Below are 16948 nucleotides of genomic sequence, written 5' to 3' on the forward strand. Positions count from 1 at the left end.
AGTGTTTAAAATGATTTAATGAACAATTAACAGCAAAAACAACTCTACGGCTTCTGCTCTCTAACTTTCCTTCTCACAAAAGTACACTAATAATGCTGTCACACTAATACTACAATCACATTAATACTGCTTTCCATGATGGAAGTAAAAAAGAGGACCTGTGGTAGAGCCTGCATCACAGTGTCCAGCAATGCTCTCATGCCTGTAGCCAACTTCAACAGCTTCAAAACTGTGGAAATAAACAAAAAAATGCATAAAACTCAACATTCCTTCTACCATCCATAGCTGTGAATAAGCATGTGCCCATACAACTTCCCATACAAGTCTACATACACTCATCACCAACATGAATGTCATGGAAATATTGCGCTTTCAAGGAATTCCTTGAATCAGCCGTTTTCCAGCGAAGAATATAGCAAGATCGATTATTATGTAGATTCTTCGTGCATCATGAAAAAGGGGTTTGTTCGACAGCACTCACGGGATTGACCAAAAGTTTCCAATATCGCTTCAAACAGCTGTACGTAAGTACAAGTTATTGGGAGGTGGAGACACTTCGCCATGGTCTAGGAAAAAACCCAAACTGTCATCATCAGCTGAGCGGAAATGGGTTTGGATGATGAGGAACCAGCAAGACACAGGAAGTTGCTGCAGTGTCACTGTTTGCAAGTTTTTTATATCACCATGGACTGAAAAGCTGCTATGCAAGAAAGAGACCCCGCTCCCCCGCTCCTGGGTGTGGAAGGAATAATGCAGGCTAATCCAAAACATTTAATTGAACACAATTCTGCCATGAAGAATGGTCAAATATCCAACCAGAATTCCGCCAGAAGTTCAGTCTGCTAAAAGTGAAGCTTACTAAGGGACCAAATAGTGTTTAGTGTTCTGTATAGAACTACAGTACGGGGCCTTCAAGTGGTGCAGTGGTAAAGCACTCGTCCTATCATCCGGAGATCGCTGGTTCGATCCCTGGGTGATGCTGTTACTTCTCACAGCCAGAGGCCTAGAGAGAGCTGATTGGCCGAGCTCTCTCACAGGGGATGGATGATGCCCACATTAATCACGGCTCTACAGCCAATCAGGGGCGTCTGTGAGCTCATGCAAGCGGAAGGAGCAGCTAGCGCTTTCCTCTGAGTGTGTTACTCCGCCCCGAACAGTGCGTGAGCAAGCAGTTTGAAAAGATGCGGTCAGCTTGCATCATGTAGTTCGGAGGAAACACGTGATAGTCGTCGGCCCTACCGGCTGAGTGGTAGTAGTAGCCTTAATGTGGGAGCCCCTTAGTGACGGGGAGGAATCGGCCACGACAAAATTAGGGAGAAAATCAGGAAAAAATCCACAAAAAAAAACGACCCCGTGTTGACCTTCTATTCCTTATGTACTGTATGTTGTATAATTGTTCTGTCCTGGAAAAAGTTCAAAGAATTCATTGAAAACCCGGATCTCCATGAAATTCATGTTCGTAAGGAGTATGAAAACGTCTGATCACAAAATGTAGCGGAATTTGCTAAGAGCTAGGAGCCAGGATATAAAATACCTCGGGCTATTCTTAAAACCCTCATGATACGGATGATAGTGGGGTTGATGGGAAGGGCAGCGTTCATCTTGATCTCCTCCAGTGTGATGCCCATGATGGAGAGAAGCACAATGGCCAGATCTAACTGGTTCCATCTATCAGGAGAAAAACAGCTACAGTTTCATCCTGTTTACAGCCACAACATACAGCACTGCAATATCCAAAAAAATAAAAACAAGATTAAATGACAAACACAGTAAACTCTGACTCTTCATAATCCATGTGACCTGGTGTAATGGAAACAAACGATTTATTTAACACTCAATCCATAACCTGATGAGTGTCATTATAATTTCATGCATTATGCATTTGTAAGATGTGTTTAATCAGATGCACTGGTTTATGTTTAATCTTAGATTAGCATGATTAGCATGATTAACAGGTCATTTCATATTACATGAACAAACATGATTTTGTTTTTGTCTAAGTGCATTCCAGTTTAATACAGACGTAAAAATGTGTTTCACATGGGATTATTTCTTTACTCGCTATTATCTGCTTCAAACAAAACTCTTTTCCATTGATCACCCTGACTCTAATCATGATCATGTCATAGTGTTTAGAATTATTTTGTTTTTTGGCCTGTAAGTATAGAGCACCAGTGAGGAGATCCTGTCCAACGGCATCCTTTATGATCCTGAAGCTTTTGGCCGGAAAAGCGTATCGTCAGTACATCATGATATTACTTTAAATGCTTTTAAATCGAAACAAAGGTATGAATCTGCTCTCCTGATACAATAGATCTCGATGTTTAGCTGTCAAGGGTTTAATGTAGAAGAATGTTGTGCTTAGATCTCTTCCCCCATCTTCCTAATTGAGGATTTCTTTAAGTAACAACATTAGTATCACTTTATTACCGGCGACTTTATCGTTTCTGACGTCTTGTTCTCCACATTTCCGAGCTGTTTCTTCCACTTGTTCGCTCCCTTGTTTACTTCTCTCCCTATTGTTGCATTTCACGTTCATGAAGACTTGAGCCAGCACCCATTTCTTTATATTAAATTAAATGATGTAGATTAAATTAAAGAAAAGCGAACAAAAGTTTTACTGCAACAGGCTACAAAGTGGCTAAAGATACAATTTAAAAACTGGTTGTTTATGTAACAGCCTCAGCAGCGACCTCATTTCCCCTCTTGTCTGTTCCAACCCCTCAGTGTTCAGCATCAGAAGAAAGAGAAGAAGAAGAATATTCAATTATTTGTCACATGTACTTCACAGCACAGTGAAATGTCTTCTTCGCATATCCCAATTAGAAAACTGGGGTCAGAGCGCAGGGTCAGCCAGCTTACAGCGCCCCTGGAGCAGATAGGGTTAAGGGCAATGCTGGGGTTTAAACCCCCGACTTTCCGATCAGTAACCCAGTAACCCACAGCCTTAACCAACTTAACCACCACTGCCCCCAAATCAGCAGTTACTAACCACCGGTCTGATCATCTACACCAGTTACTCACTTAATTCTTCAATGATTCATAGGTCACAGTGCAAAAACATTTCTCTGAAACTGCTCCGGTACTGTACAGGGAATGGACTGAAAATGAGACACAAAATGTCCTTGAGCCTGGCAAGCTATTCCTCAATACTACACTAAAAACACAAGAACGTCTGGCCCTTCGGAAGCAAAATATGAAGAAATGAGAGGGACAGTCAGTACTCAGCTTTTAAACAGTAATGTATAGCATAGTATGTATTGCACCGGTACTGCTGCTGAAATAAAATATTCAGATCCGGTTGTTAAATTAATTCTGTCCATCACCATGGGCTTTACATTCCTACAACACGTATTCCATAACCACCAATATTTGTTGAAGTGTTAGAATTATTGTACTTTGCCTTCCAGGTTTTTCTGCACTACCTGTCTTTGAAGAATCTCCGGAAGCCAAAAGCTACAAGTTTGAGAAGGGCCTCTAAGATGAAGAAGACGGTGAAGACGTAGTTGCAGTACTTCAAAGCTTCCTCAAGATACTGCAACCAAGAAAAAGTTTTTTATGTAAAAAAGTTAAAAGTTTTTTTTTTAAAAACCCTTTTGAAAGAAGTAACAAAGTATATAAAGAGAGAGAGAGAGAGATGTGACTCACCAGGGGCTGGTTGTAGTGCTCTATGGACATGGTGACCACGTTGATGCAGATGATGAAGGTGATAAAGAGGTCCAGGTAGTGGTTAGTGCACAGTGTGTGGATGTAGAGCCGGGCTGGTGAGTAATCTGCGTAGTAGGGCCTCTGCTGCGCTTCTGTTTTGTTCCGAACACACACACACACACACACACACACACGCACAGATACACAGAACAACATATTCAGCACAGTGCGGGATACATGCGGTACGGCTAATTCAATTCAATAAAAGGTACAGGCAGGAAGGTACTGAGCACGGAAGGAACAGTGCAGCAGAGCAGGACATCTCTGTAACGCTGGTGTGCTGTAATGCACTGTTAAAGTCTGAAACGTTAAAGTTGGTATCCCGTGCTGTACCTGACTCCCAGTCGTGCGTCATGCCTTTGTGATCATGCTGTATTTGGGAACATGCCTTTGTAAACATGACAGTCAATGGCTGTGTGTATGTGTGTGTGTGTGTGTGTGTGTGTAAACATATCCATGTTAATGATTGTAATTGTTACATGGTGAGTACAATATTAACTACTGTTGAATGATTCTTGATTCATTAGTAGTGTTAGGTTTCACTGTTAAGTTTCATTATTTTCAACTTCTGCTTGGATCCATCTTTCTGAGTCTGCCATACAGCGCATGTTTACTGTTCAACTTTAACCAAATGACAAGAGAGAAAACAGGACGCTAAAAAACGATGCACATGCAGATACAAGCTAAGACTTAATCCGAGGAGCCAGACAGAGCTACAAGAAATACGGTTACCGCGTTAAGGTCTGCCAAGCAACATCAATTTCCCTCTCCTCTGACATAAATTACGATGACGGGCCAAATGATAGATCATTTAGGACATGGAACATCTCACCGAGCAGCTCATGCCCAACTTCTTGGACATCCTAAAATGTGTTGCCGCGTCAGACGAAGCTGACGGCTGCTCATAAATCACTCGCCCTTTCAGGGACGGTTCCAGCTTTCTTCTTCTTTTTTTTTCATTTTTTTATCATATTATTGAGCCCTATCATAAAAACGCACTCTGCCAGAGATGTGACTGTATTTCTTAGGCTACTGAGTACTGATTATTTAAATGTCAGCATCAGAGAGTGGGAAAGTTTGTCCTAAAAACAATGTCTCTGACGTTCACGTGCCACACTGTGATTAGATTACAGCTGAGATTCTGTAGTAGTAACTCTGTTATATGGACGTCACAAATCAGAGACGCTATACAATCAATCCGCAGACTGTAGAGTGAAGGCCCATAATGAAACATGAAAAAAAAAACAGAAAAAAACAAACAAACACCTTCTGGCTGTTTATGCTGGTCATCGTTACTTACAGTAGGTACTGGAGCTTTACCTTGAGCACATTTGCCTTATTGACTGCATCATGTAAAACCAGAGCCAATGCTTTTAGCGTCTTTAATTCTCTTATGAGTGGTCTGGATAATGCTGCGCATACTTTCTTTACACACAATAATTTAAAGACACAGCCGCTGAGACGTTTATGGAGCCAGAGGGAACGTCCATTATCCTCCCTTATCCCCTCCTGCAGCGCCTTATCTGGCTCGGGCTAAAATTTACACAGGCCTGAGCCCCAGTTAGGAAATCTAATATAAATGTTATTGCTCCCGCCCGTTCACCGTTCTCAAAAAAACAAAAACTGCGTTTACAGACTAAGGCTCTGACCGACCCCGTGTGTCGAGACCTGTGACGATCATCCTGTCATGCTGTATTTAGTGCTGAAGGATCATGCAAAGGCGAACATGCTGCAGGCCATCACAGTCCAAGGCCACCAACACAAATCTTCAAAGGCTTTCGTCTTTATATGTAATTATTCTCGTCTTTTTTTTTTCTTTTTCTCTCTTTCTCTAGGTCTCTGTTTCTCTCTCAGGCTCTGGAGGCAGGCAGTGCTCAGAAAAATAGACTACCGACCAGACCCACAATTCTCCTTACTCCTGCGCCTTTTCTCCAGCAACCGCTGCCTCTTCTCCTCGCGCAGGCGCGCCTCCTCCTCTTCCTGGTCCTGCCGACACTTGTGGAAGTTCTCCACCACCACGCCGACGAACATGTTCAGCACGAAGAAGCTCACGATCAGCAGGAAGGAGATGAAGTAAAGCAGCATCCAGGGGTTGTGGTTACGTACCGGCTTCGAGAAGGGAAAAATCATTCTTTTAAACATTCAGCACGGTAAAAAAATATCTGGTTTATCAGAATTACAGCGTGATGACAACAAACCTGCTGGTCCACTCCAACAGCGTCCAGACCATCGTACATAATATTCACCCAGCCGTCCTTACAAGATAGCACAAACAGCGACATGAGAGCCTGAGAAACAGACACACAAGGCCTCGGAAATTACACACGAGTCATGGATTCCTGGAAATCTAATCGACTTTCAATTTGGGATTTAATCATCAGACGCATTAGCTCATTAGGGATCTAGTTGTCCATTATAGACCCTGTGCATTAAAACTCCCTGATGAGTTTTTATTTATTTATTTTCCGGGGCTATTAAACAAAGCTGATTAGAAGATGAAAGCTCTAATGTACATATCGAGCATTACTGTAAGTCTTCACGCGCACTCTTACCTGCCCCAAATTATCAAAGTTGTACTTTCTCCGAATCCATTTGTATTTGGCCTGCAGGCAATCTGATTTATTTGTGATGTTCTTTGTGTCCAAACCTTCACAGTGGTAAAACTTGCCTTTGAAGAGCTGAACAGAAACAGAAAAAATCCGTTATTCTTGAAAACTTTGACGTTTACGAAGACTTTTTTATTCTTATAGACAACGTAATGACCAGTCTTCACCTGAACGCCAAGAATGCCAAAGACAATAAAGAAAGCACAGCAGATCAGTACGATGTTCCCAATGGGCCTCAGTGACGTTATCAACGTTTCAACCACCAGCTTCAGTCCAGGAGCACGACTGATCACTCTGCCCACGGGAAAAATACAAACACTTTACCTACATAAGACGTTCTCAACATCTGAATGATTCCTCACTTCCCCGAACGATGCGTATGATTGATTGAGATACAGCAAGAATGCATTATAATTTGAATATATTCCAGAACAATTTGGAAGATCTAACATGTAAAGGAAAACTGCATTAAAACTGTATTAGAAAAGCATTTACTCAACCCTTTGAGACTTTTGCATAACATTTGCATACCGACCTTAAAGGCCTGAGCGTCCTGAGGAGACGCAGGACCCTCAGAATACCAAAGATCTTGTTCCCTCCAGTGGACGCCATGGACACCAGGATATCAATGAGTGAGACAGACACCAGCACTCCATCCAACACGTTCCAGGTGCTCTGCAGATAGCTATGTTTTCCTGAAAAGAGGCCAAGAGCCACCACCTACAGGACCAACAAATGGGCAACTCAGTGAGCGAGATCTCGACACGGTGATGACATTCTGGATATATAAATCGAAATGAAACTTTGGTACCTTCACAGTCATTTCAGCAACAAATATCACAGTGAATACATAATTGGAAATACTGAGGAACACTCGCTCCTGGAGAAACACACAGAACAGCGGAGGGTTTTTATCACAGCATGACACTGACATTAAAGCATATATAAGTATTGTCAGCTCCAGAAGTATTGGCACCACTGGAGAAGATGAGAAGACTGTATGCCGTATATTCTACTGCGTTTAATTAGTATAATCTAAAAAAAATAAACATTAAAAAACGCCTATTAAATGTTTGAGTTAAACTCACTGGTTTTATAATAAAGACTGCACACATGCATAAAAACACCGCAAGGCTTCTGTTTTATGTGCAACATTGTATTCGGCTTAAATTTTTGGCCTATTACCCCGTGAACATTCTTCTGAAGTGTAAATCTGATGTAAGTGCCGATGATACATCTACGACAAGGAGAACAATTAAGATTGCAAAGAAAGTGCAATAGTTCAGAAAAAGTAGAAAAAATAGACTGAAAATGGAAAAGTTTCCATTATTATTATGTTTAAGTTACAGTGTTTCTTAAGTGTTTTACTGTACTGTATATGCATAAAAAGGTAAAATATACAATGTTATGCAAAAGTCTTGAGTGCCCTCTCATTTCTTCTTATTAAAATACACTTAATTTAATTATGTAGATTAAATAAAAAAATGGGAACAAATGTTTTACTGTGACAGGCTGCAAAGTGCCTAAAGATAAAATCTAAAACCTGGTTGTTTATGTAACAGCCTCAGCAGCGACCTTATTTCCCCTCTCGTCTGTTCCAACCCCTCAGTATTCAGCATCAGCAGTTACTAATCACCGCCTGATCATCTGTTACGATCTGCACCTGTTTCTCACTGGGTCAGGACTTAAGTTACTGTAGATGCTTTTATATATTTTTAATGATTATTCATAGGTTACACTGTGGCTTAACAAACACAAAACACATTCCTTTGAAATTGTTTAGGTACAGGGACTGGAGTAAAAATGAAAAGCTATTCCTCAGGACTACATTAAAATACAAGAAAGTCTGACACAGTCTGAAAGCTATATATATATATATATATATATATATATATATATATATATATATATATATATATATATATATATATATATATATATAATTGGGGGGCTCGGCTCAAGACTTTTACACAGTACAGTATACTGTGCATACAGTGGTGTTAAAAATAATAGCACTGTGTTGAAAAAAGTGAGTAAAGCTCCATATCCATATAATAACTTTTAATTTAAATCACATAAATGCATTGGACCCCCTGCACGTTCTATTCTGAATCACAACATGAAGAAAATGTGCTAAATGTATTATTAATTTACAGAAAGTGAAGAAAAACAAATATTAGTCTGTAAAAAAAAAATAGCAGTGTCATCATTCATCTTTATAAAGTGATGAATTTACCGTTTAAACAAAAATGCTTGAAGTTTAATCTCTCTCGTGCATCCCTGAACTAATATTTAGTTGTATAACCATGGTTTTTAAAAACTGCTTTACATCTGTGACATCTGTACTACACGCCACAATTCCTCTGCATTTCTTGGTTTTGCCTCAGAAACAGTATTTTTAATGTCAGGCCACCAGTTTTTAATTGGATTAAGGTCTGGGGATTGGGCTGCCACTCCATAACGTCAATCTTGTTGGTCTGGAACCAAGATGCTGCTCGCTTACTGGTGTGTTCGGGGTCGTGGTCTTGTTGAAACACCCATTTCAAGGGCATTTCCCCTTCAGCATAAGGCAACATGACCTCTAAGTATTCTGATGGACTCAAATTGATCCATGATCCCTGAAATGTGATAAATAGGCCCAACACCATAGTACGAGAAGTTTCCCCATATCATGATGCTTGTGCCTCCAAGTCTTCACAGTGTACTGTGGCTTGAATTCAGTGTTTGAGGGCCTGACAAACTGTCTGCGCCCTCTAGACCCAAAAAGAACAATCTTGCTTTCATCAGTACACAGAATATTGCAGTTTCTCTTTAGGCCAGTCAATGTGTTCTTTGGTGAACAGTAACCTCTTCAGCACACGTCTTTTTTCCAACAATGGGACTTTGCGGAGGCTCTTGCTGGAAGCTTGACTTCACATAGCCGTCTTCTAATAGTAACAGTACTAACAGGTAACTTTAGATGTTCTTTGAGTCAATTTTGTTATTCTTCGATCCATTCGAATGGTAGCTTTCCGTTTTCTTCCACATCTTTCTGGTTTTGGTCTCCATTTTAAAGCTTAAAAATGATTTGGTATTATCCTATCACCACCTTATCATTTTCTCACTTCCTTGTATGTTTTTCCATCTCTAATCAACTTTTAAATCAAAGTACGCTGTTCTTCTGAACAATGTCTGAAACGACCTGTTTTACTCTGATTTTCAGAGAGAAATGCACAGGACAACTTTTTCTGCATTTATCCTTAAATAAGGGAAACTTGTTTGACACCTGTTTTTAACAGAACAATTTACCTCTCTAATTAAACTCCACACTGCTATTATTTTGAACACGTCCCATTTCAATTAATGATTAAATTACACAGAATCAGGTGCATCCAATCATGACTGTTGGGTCTGTTGTTTTCTATTACTCCGCTACACCTACAAGTTAAATATTTACCACGAAGAAATATCATTTCTCCCAAAAACAATTATTGATCTGGTTACTGATGTTGGACTGCTATTATTATTTTGAACACAACTGTAACTGGGACAAAAAATTGACAAGCTGACTCTACATATAAACTGTATCTGATCTTAAAGACAAGACTTGGGAATGAATCTCAGTCATAACTTGGCAAACTGTCTGTATATGAAAGACGTTAAACCTTTTATCCATAGAAATGATCATAAAACCATAAGTGGAACATGTTCCCATTTATATTCTACTTTTGAATATAAATGCTTAAATACTGTAAGAATACTTTTATATTTCACATTCACCTTAAGAAACTCATCCTGCTTCAGTGAAAAATAAATGTGAGATATGAATATGAAAATAAATATCTGAGTAGTGAGACAAAATTGTCTACATGAGACAGAATAGCTACAGTATATGCGTAAAAATGCTCATGTTCACTGTTAAAGCTGTAATTAAAGCACAATGAAAACACGTTAAAGAATTTAATAAATATGATTATATTTTCTAGAAAAATTTGTCAAATAAAACTGAATGAGAATTGTGATCTCAATTCTAAAAAATAAAAGGAAAAAAAAAAAAAAAAAAAGTCCCAAAAAAGTTCTACTATACGAGTCCTGTTTTATAAAGAACCATGCCGCCTTTGTGCCAGTAATTCTGGTGCTGACGGTACGACTATCACTACTACATATTAAAGTGCTTTCAATAAAAGATGAGGTCATAAGGTTCAAGCAGTATAACAGTTGATCTTACCGAGCTGTTGGCCTGAATGTGTGGCCTCTCCAGAGCGATAGTGATGCAGTTAAGGAAGATAAAGACTAAGACCACATGGTCAAACATCTTGTGCGAGATGATCCTCTGGCAAAACACGCGAAACCTACATCACAGAAACAAACGCAGTAAAAAAAATGATACAATGCACGGTCACTGGGCTTGAAGTGATGGAGACAACTCACCTGTTCCTTGGAGAGAATATATAGAGAGACCACTCCTCGTGACTTTTACACCACTTGGGTTTATACGCGTCCAGAATCTTCTTCGCGCGGAAACAGAAACTCTGCAGCGGAATAAGAGACCGGATTAAGTGAACTTCTTATAGCTACAGCTAGCACAGAGCGATACGCTATTTCTGCCTTTTTTTTCTAGTTCTCCCTTTTACAGAGCAGAGGCAGCAGCTTGTTGTTTTCTATTTTAAAGCCCTTGAAACTCAATTTCAACATCAAGCCTCTTGATTGCTGAGGTGCCATAACACTAGATCATTGGAGAGGTTGCTTTCCACCCACAAAAAAAAAAAAAAAAAAAAAAATTCACAGGCTGCAGTTCAAAGTGCTTTGCTAAATTCTTTAGTGGAACAATTAGTCTTGTAACAAGTTAAACCCATGAGCTTTAAAACTTCGCTACAGTCAGCATCGGTTAAGCTTGTGTAGTTAAAATACATTTAGCGAACCTAATCGAAACCTAACTAAATTGCTCTATTATTGAGAAAAGGCGCTTATTTATATCAAAGACATCTGTCAAGGGAACTCTTGCACTAAACGCTACTTAAGTGGATTAATTACACCGAGTGTACATTTACAGTAGTGTAGTGCGACCTCTTCTGCTCATAACGCTGAAAGTATTATTCATGCATCAACATATTTAATTTAAGGGCAGAACAAAATGAAATAATTGTAAATAATGGTAAAAAACTGGGACGATTATGTAAAGCTCATTAACACTCTGGTGAGGAGTACAATTAAGTACATTTACAAACTTAATCTGCTGTAGTAAAACAGACGTAAAAGTAAATATACCAAAATTCTTTTTGAGCTTATATAAACATTGTGTACACACAGAAACAGACCCTAAAAATGCATACTGCTTAAAATTAATACTGTACAGTCTGATGAGTCATGGAATCAGATTTTTTTAGGGCCCGAGCACTATAGGACTCTATAGGATGAGAATTAATTTTTTCATGACACATCCTACTGTAATAACCATGCATACCTACACTTTTACGTGTGTTTTGCCATTTGTGTTTTTCACTGTGCGTCATGTGTGCACATTTGGACTAGCGCGTGCTCACAGAATCAGTGACAACAAAAAGTTTTGAGCACATGATCAATTATGAACTGTTTCTCCAGTGATAATGCGACCAGGAAGAGATCAATAAGATAATTGCATCCAGTAGTTCTAATGGAAACCACACCGGTGGTCTGGAATGTGCTGTAAGGAGGAGGAAGTAGCTGTGGTTTTTACAACAAAATGAAAGCTTTTTCAGGGTCTCATGGGCTTTTGAAAGGCCAGAGGAGAAAATGTGGCATAGCAGAGTACTTTATATTCCGGTACATATATTTCGTTGTGTATACTGTATATATTGTTATATTTATGTTTTAGCAATTATCTTTTTATTTACTTATTCTTAAATTTTTTTTTTATTCCTGAGCTCCCAAACACATTTTGTTAGATCATTACAATGACAATAAAGTCTCTTTACTTTTATATGCTATCCATCTGAGCTCTTGGTTACAAGATGAAAAATACAGTTAAACCTTGGATTGTGAACATAATCGTTCCGAGAAAGTGCTTGTAATCCAAAGCACTCGTATATATCAAAAAATCTGATTTCCCTATAAAAAAATGAGAGAGAGAGAGAGAGAAGAACCATTGGCTCAGTTATGATCGTGCCATGCTCGGCAACTAAGTGTATACTGTACGTATTTCTAGACCTGCTTGTTTATCAAGTTAAAATTTATTTAAAAAAATTGTTTATTTTGCATAACACTCGCAGACCAAGTTACTCACAATCCAAGGTTTTACTATTTGCTTTACTCTTAAATAAGGAAATGATCCTGGAATTTCCACCCTGTATTCATAGCCCTTAATTTAAACTACCTACAAAAAAAAACATTTCTACCCAAACCAGCACTGACAAACCAACCATGCAGTATTGTGTTTGTTTTGCAGCCGTATGTTTGTTTGCTCACGTCATCTAGATCTTCATCGGTAGAGTCCTCCCGGCTGAGCTCCGAGGGCAGCTCTGTGGACAGGTGTAACGCCCTGCCGTTGCAGTCATGGTACTCTCCTGATGGGCACAGGCTGGGGAGTGTGGGTAGCTCAGGGTAGTCCAGAGAACTGGGGTGGTGCAGAGAACCACCGCTGGCACTTCCGGCTTTTCCCAACATGAGTCCCTCTGGCTCTTCATCCTCAAAGCTGCCCCTTCCCTCACCCAAGAGCAGAGACTGCCTCTCGCCAGACGTGTCCTTCCTCTTCAGACTAGGCGCCCGACTCAGGCCGTTCCAGCTCGACCTGCGGCTGCCCCAGTTACTGCTTGAGCTACAAGGGTGGCAGGGTGATTTGCGTGGACTGGCCTAAAAAAACCCAATATATCTTTGTAATAATTTTCATATTTCCTTAATTAATACTACTTTCCATGCAAACAGCACCGAATTTAACAAACCTACCTGTGATCTCTGATCGTAACCGATCGGATCAATGGAAATCCGACTGCCATGCCTCGATTCCTCTAAACTGAAAATGGAGTCTGTGCCAAGAGAGCTCTTGGGTGTGGGCATAGGGGTTGCGGCTGTGCGCATGATGATCGGTGGCGGCAAATTACCACGAGAGTCCACATGTCCATTTGCAGACATCATCAGAGAATACATCTTCAGCTCTGTTAGTGGTAATTGCAAGAGAGCAATCCATTTTAGAAAAACAACAGGAGGAAATGTAATGCCAAATCAGACCCTGACATATCGAATAAAGCAAATTACATCCACAGTCCACTGGATAGACTTAAATGGGAAGATTTGTCATGCAGGACTTCCTGTGTTGAAAAGATTTTTTTTTCTTAATCATTCAAGTCTTTTTAGTGCTAATCATGAGAAAATTACTCTCTTATTGAAGAGTGAGCACTAACCTCACTCACTCACAGGGTCTCGGGGACCTGGAGCCTATCCCAGGAGGCTTAGGGCACGAGGCAGGGTATACCCTGGACAGGGTGCCAATTCATCGCAGGGCACACACACATACACTCACTCACACATTCATCCACACACTACGGGCAATTTGGGAATGTCAATTAACCATGTCTTTGGACTGTTGGAGAAAACCAGAGTACCCAGATGAAACCCACCAAGCACGGGGAGAACATGCAAACTCCATGAACCCCGACACTGGAGGTGCAAGGCGACAGTGCTAAGCACTAACCTGTGGCACGTAATTCTCCCATCTTCTCCTCTTCTTCAAAATTAACTGACCTCTTCTCCTCATCCACGTCAGACTTGGTGGCATCGCCCTACAACATAGAAGATGCGCTTTAAAGACCAATATTTTTGCTCTTTGGCAAAATTTGTTTAATTAAGCCCAAATTAGGCAGAATTTAAAGGTTTATTCATAACCTGTCTTTATTTATTAAGAACTTACAGTAATTGCTACATACTGCATATTAATTACAAAAATATTTTATATGACTCTAAGTACTGTAAGTACTCAATGTTTATAGCAAGGTTTTTTCAAATATGTTCTGTACCAGTTTACACCACCTGCATCAGGACATCAGAAGACTCTGATCATCTGTACAATCTAATCAATGTTTTTATTGGGTCATATTTAGACTTGTTGACTAACAAAAAACCCTGGAAAATAATATTTTGAGATTTATGCTACTGTAAGCAGATGTGTAACATGGTTTCCTGACACAGACAATTAAGACTATTGAAATGACCTGTTTGCCTTTTCAATCTTTTTTTGTTTTTAAATGTCTAAAAGATAACTTCCCAGTTGAAGAACCTAATAGTAAAGTTATATTTTTCACACAATGAACTACTAAACGTTTACCAACATGATTCCTGAAAAGTTCAGTATCTACAAACTTCTGTGCATTCAGTCAAAAGCTCATTGTAGCCATTTTGAAAGGTCATGTATTTAATATATTCCTTTTTAACAAGTTTGCATAAGTCTTAGAGGTCTCTACATTTACAGCATTTGGCAGACACTCTTATCCAGAGCAAGTTACATTTTTATCTCATTATGCATCAGAGGGTTCAGGGATTTGCTCAAGGCCCTAACTGGGACAACTCGGTGATCGTTGGGTTTGAACCTGCAACCTTCTAAACCGTAGTTCATTCCCCTAACCTCTCTGCTTCCCCAAAATGTTGTCTGTTAGTTTTCTAGCTGAAATACAACTCTGGTCCTGCATTTATGCCATTTTTTTTCTGTTACACTCCTTTTCCAAACATGCTGTTTCAGTGTCTGTAGATTTAAACGAACTGCCCCTGAACACCACTTTGTGGAAGGGCATTTTCCTAGCAGATCAGAATGTGGGGAGCGGAAATGCCCATGTTCAGGACTCCATCAAGCATTTAGTAATTTCCACCCATTTTCAGGCTTTTCCCACCCACAAACAAAATGAGGGAAAAACATACATAATAACGCTAATTCACATTGACATCGTTATATTTAGCCATATGAACCGTAAAACACAACCAAAACACACTTGTTAAGACCCATCTGAATGTTTGAATAGACCTAAAAGTGAATTTTGCATAACAGCTGCCCTTTAAAGCTACTACTACTACATTGCACAAGTATATATCAGGCTAAATATCACCACACCTCTGCTTGAAAGCCCTCCACCAAGATTGCAACGAGAAGGTTAAACAGGACATAGTTCCCAAAGCTCATCAGCGCCACAAAGTAAAGTGCAGCCAGCGGAGAGGTGGAAGCCATTCCGTTATAGAGGACCACATTCCAGTCCTCCTGAGTTAGTATCTGCAATAGAAACACAAGTGTGGGGGAAAAAACAGTCATGAAAAATGGACAAGTGGCTTTGCACTTTAAAGTATACACTCCATTTCTATTCATACTGTATAGAGAATATGTATGTAGTTTTATGTCCTAGATAGATGTGCTTGTACGTCTGAGTGTGTGTACACTACGTGTGTGAGTAAAGATATTCTCTGAAATCCAGCACATAAATTAACATTCAATCTGAACCTAAATTTAAGTCTAATGTAAGTGAAAGACATCTAATGATTCAAAGTCGCTCAGGATTGTTAAGTTGTCTTTAGGAGTTCTTGGGGGCACTTTGCACAGTATGTCCCCTGCATGACAGTAAATCAGTAGAGACCGACATGCCTCTCTAAATGTGCACAATGCTGTACATCACAATCACAGCAGGTTCGACCCTATAGCAGCATGGCTTTCTGCTGATGCAGCAAACACTACAAGCACTACCATCAGTTTATGGCATTAAAACAATCATTCTCCCTTATATGGTTGCAGAACCAATAATGGCGTATAGGTAAAAGTGTTGACGCTTAAAAACCTGGAGCATTTTTGGCATGTTTGCATTATTATGCTTTATTAAATATATAAGGTACAGGATTGTGCAGTATTGTTCAGAATTGCACAACCTAGGCAATATGATGAGATTAATCTTATTTAATTTTAACCAGTTACATTATATAAACATGGCTAGACGAAAAAGGTCTACATAGGCAAAGAATTACCATGGATACATATGATCACTTGTTTTTTTGACCAAAAGTAGAATGAGCAATAGAAATGAGAATGAGCGGTAACTTTGGTTCTTCAAAGCTAAATGTTTTCTATATGTGTATAATTTTTCTTTTATTTCATATTTGATTTCTACTTAAAAAAATGATAATAGTTGTTAGTGCAATTCATTCTCGCAGTGAAACCCTTATTTTTACATCACTGACAGTTGTATAAGCATTTCTCTGTCTGTTCATATCACACTGTGTACGGCAGTGTATGTGATAAATAAAATTGGAATTTGGATTTTTTTTTTTGTTAATTGGTCATTGTCCAATGTTGCGATTCAGATACAGGTCTGTGCCACTCAAGATTTAAGGGTTAAAATGCAGGGCGCCCTCATTTGTCCATTTACACAACCACAGAAAGCACCACACCCATATAATGAAGTGTATACAGGGCACCTTGCTTTAGACAATATTTAAGCCTGTGTGTCAGTGATAATATACAGGCTTTCCAACGGATCTTTTAATTCATCAATCATTTCAAGCAGTGTTCGCGCACTAACCTGAAACACAGTGACGATGGCCCACAGCAGAGAGTCAAAGTTCTTTCTGTCTGGGATGGTATCTCCATTCTCCAACCTCAGGCTGAATTTGCAGCCAAACAGATGCATTCCAAGAATACTGTAAAACATTAT

The 16948-nt window shown here is 39.5% G+C and overlaps 1 protein-coding gene across 2 annotated transcripts in view; it reads right to left on the reverse strand.

The window, feature by feature from the left end:
* The window catches only part of cacna1ha (calcium channel, voltage-dependent, T type, alpha 1H subunit a), a 103262-nt gene that overhangs the window by 6548 nt on the left and 79766 nt on the right, over positions 1-16948 (reverse strand). For both annotated transcript variants that reach the window (XM_053492075.1, XM_053492074.1), the window contains 17 exons: positions 16817-16934; positions 15367-15522; positions 13960-14047; positions 13215-13423; positions 12738-13121; positions 10725-10825; positions 10522-10645; positions 7126-7194; positions 6850-7034; positions 6482-6608; positions 6261-6386; positions 5907-5996; positions 5625-5817; positions 3649-3800; positions 3426-3535; positions 1535-1668; positions 159-229 (listed from right to left, as the gene is read on the reverse strand). In XM_053492075.1, the coding sequence (XP_053348050.1) occupies positions 159-229; positions 1535-1668; positions 3426-3535; positions 3649-3800; positions 5625-5817; positions 5907-5996; positions 6261-6386; positions 6482-6608; positions 6850-7034; positions 7126-7194; positions 10522-10645; positions 10725-10825; positions 12738-13121; positions 13215-13423; positions 13960-14047; positions 15367-15522; positions 16817-16934 (2437 nt within the window). The remainder of the gene's footprint in view (positions 1-158; positions 230-1534; positions 1669-3425; positions 3536-3648; positions 3801-5624; positions 5818-5906; positions 5997-6260; positions 6387-6481; positions 6609-6849; positions 7035-7125; positions 7195-10521; positions 10646-10724; positions 10826-12737; positions 13122-13214; positions 13424-13959; positions 14048-15366; positions 15523-16816; positions 16935-16948) is intronic.

This window comes from Clarias gariepinus, chromosome 3 (assembly GCF_024256425.1).
Source record: "Clarias gariepinus isolate MV-2021 ecotype Netherlands chromosome 3, CGAR_prim_01v2, whole genome shotgun sequence".
In the NCBI taxonomy this organism is placed as follows: Eukaryota; Metazoa; Chordata; class Actinopteri; order Siluriformes; family Clariidae; genus Clarias; species Clarias gariepinus.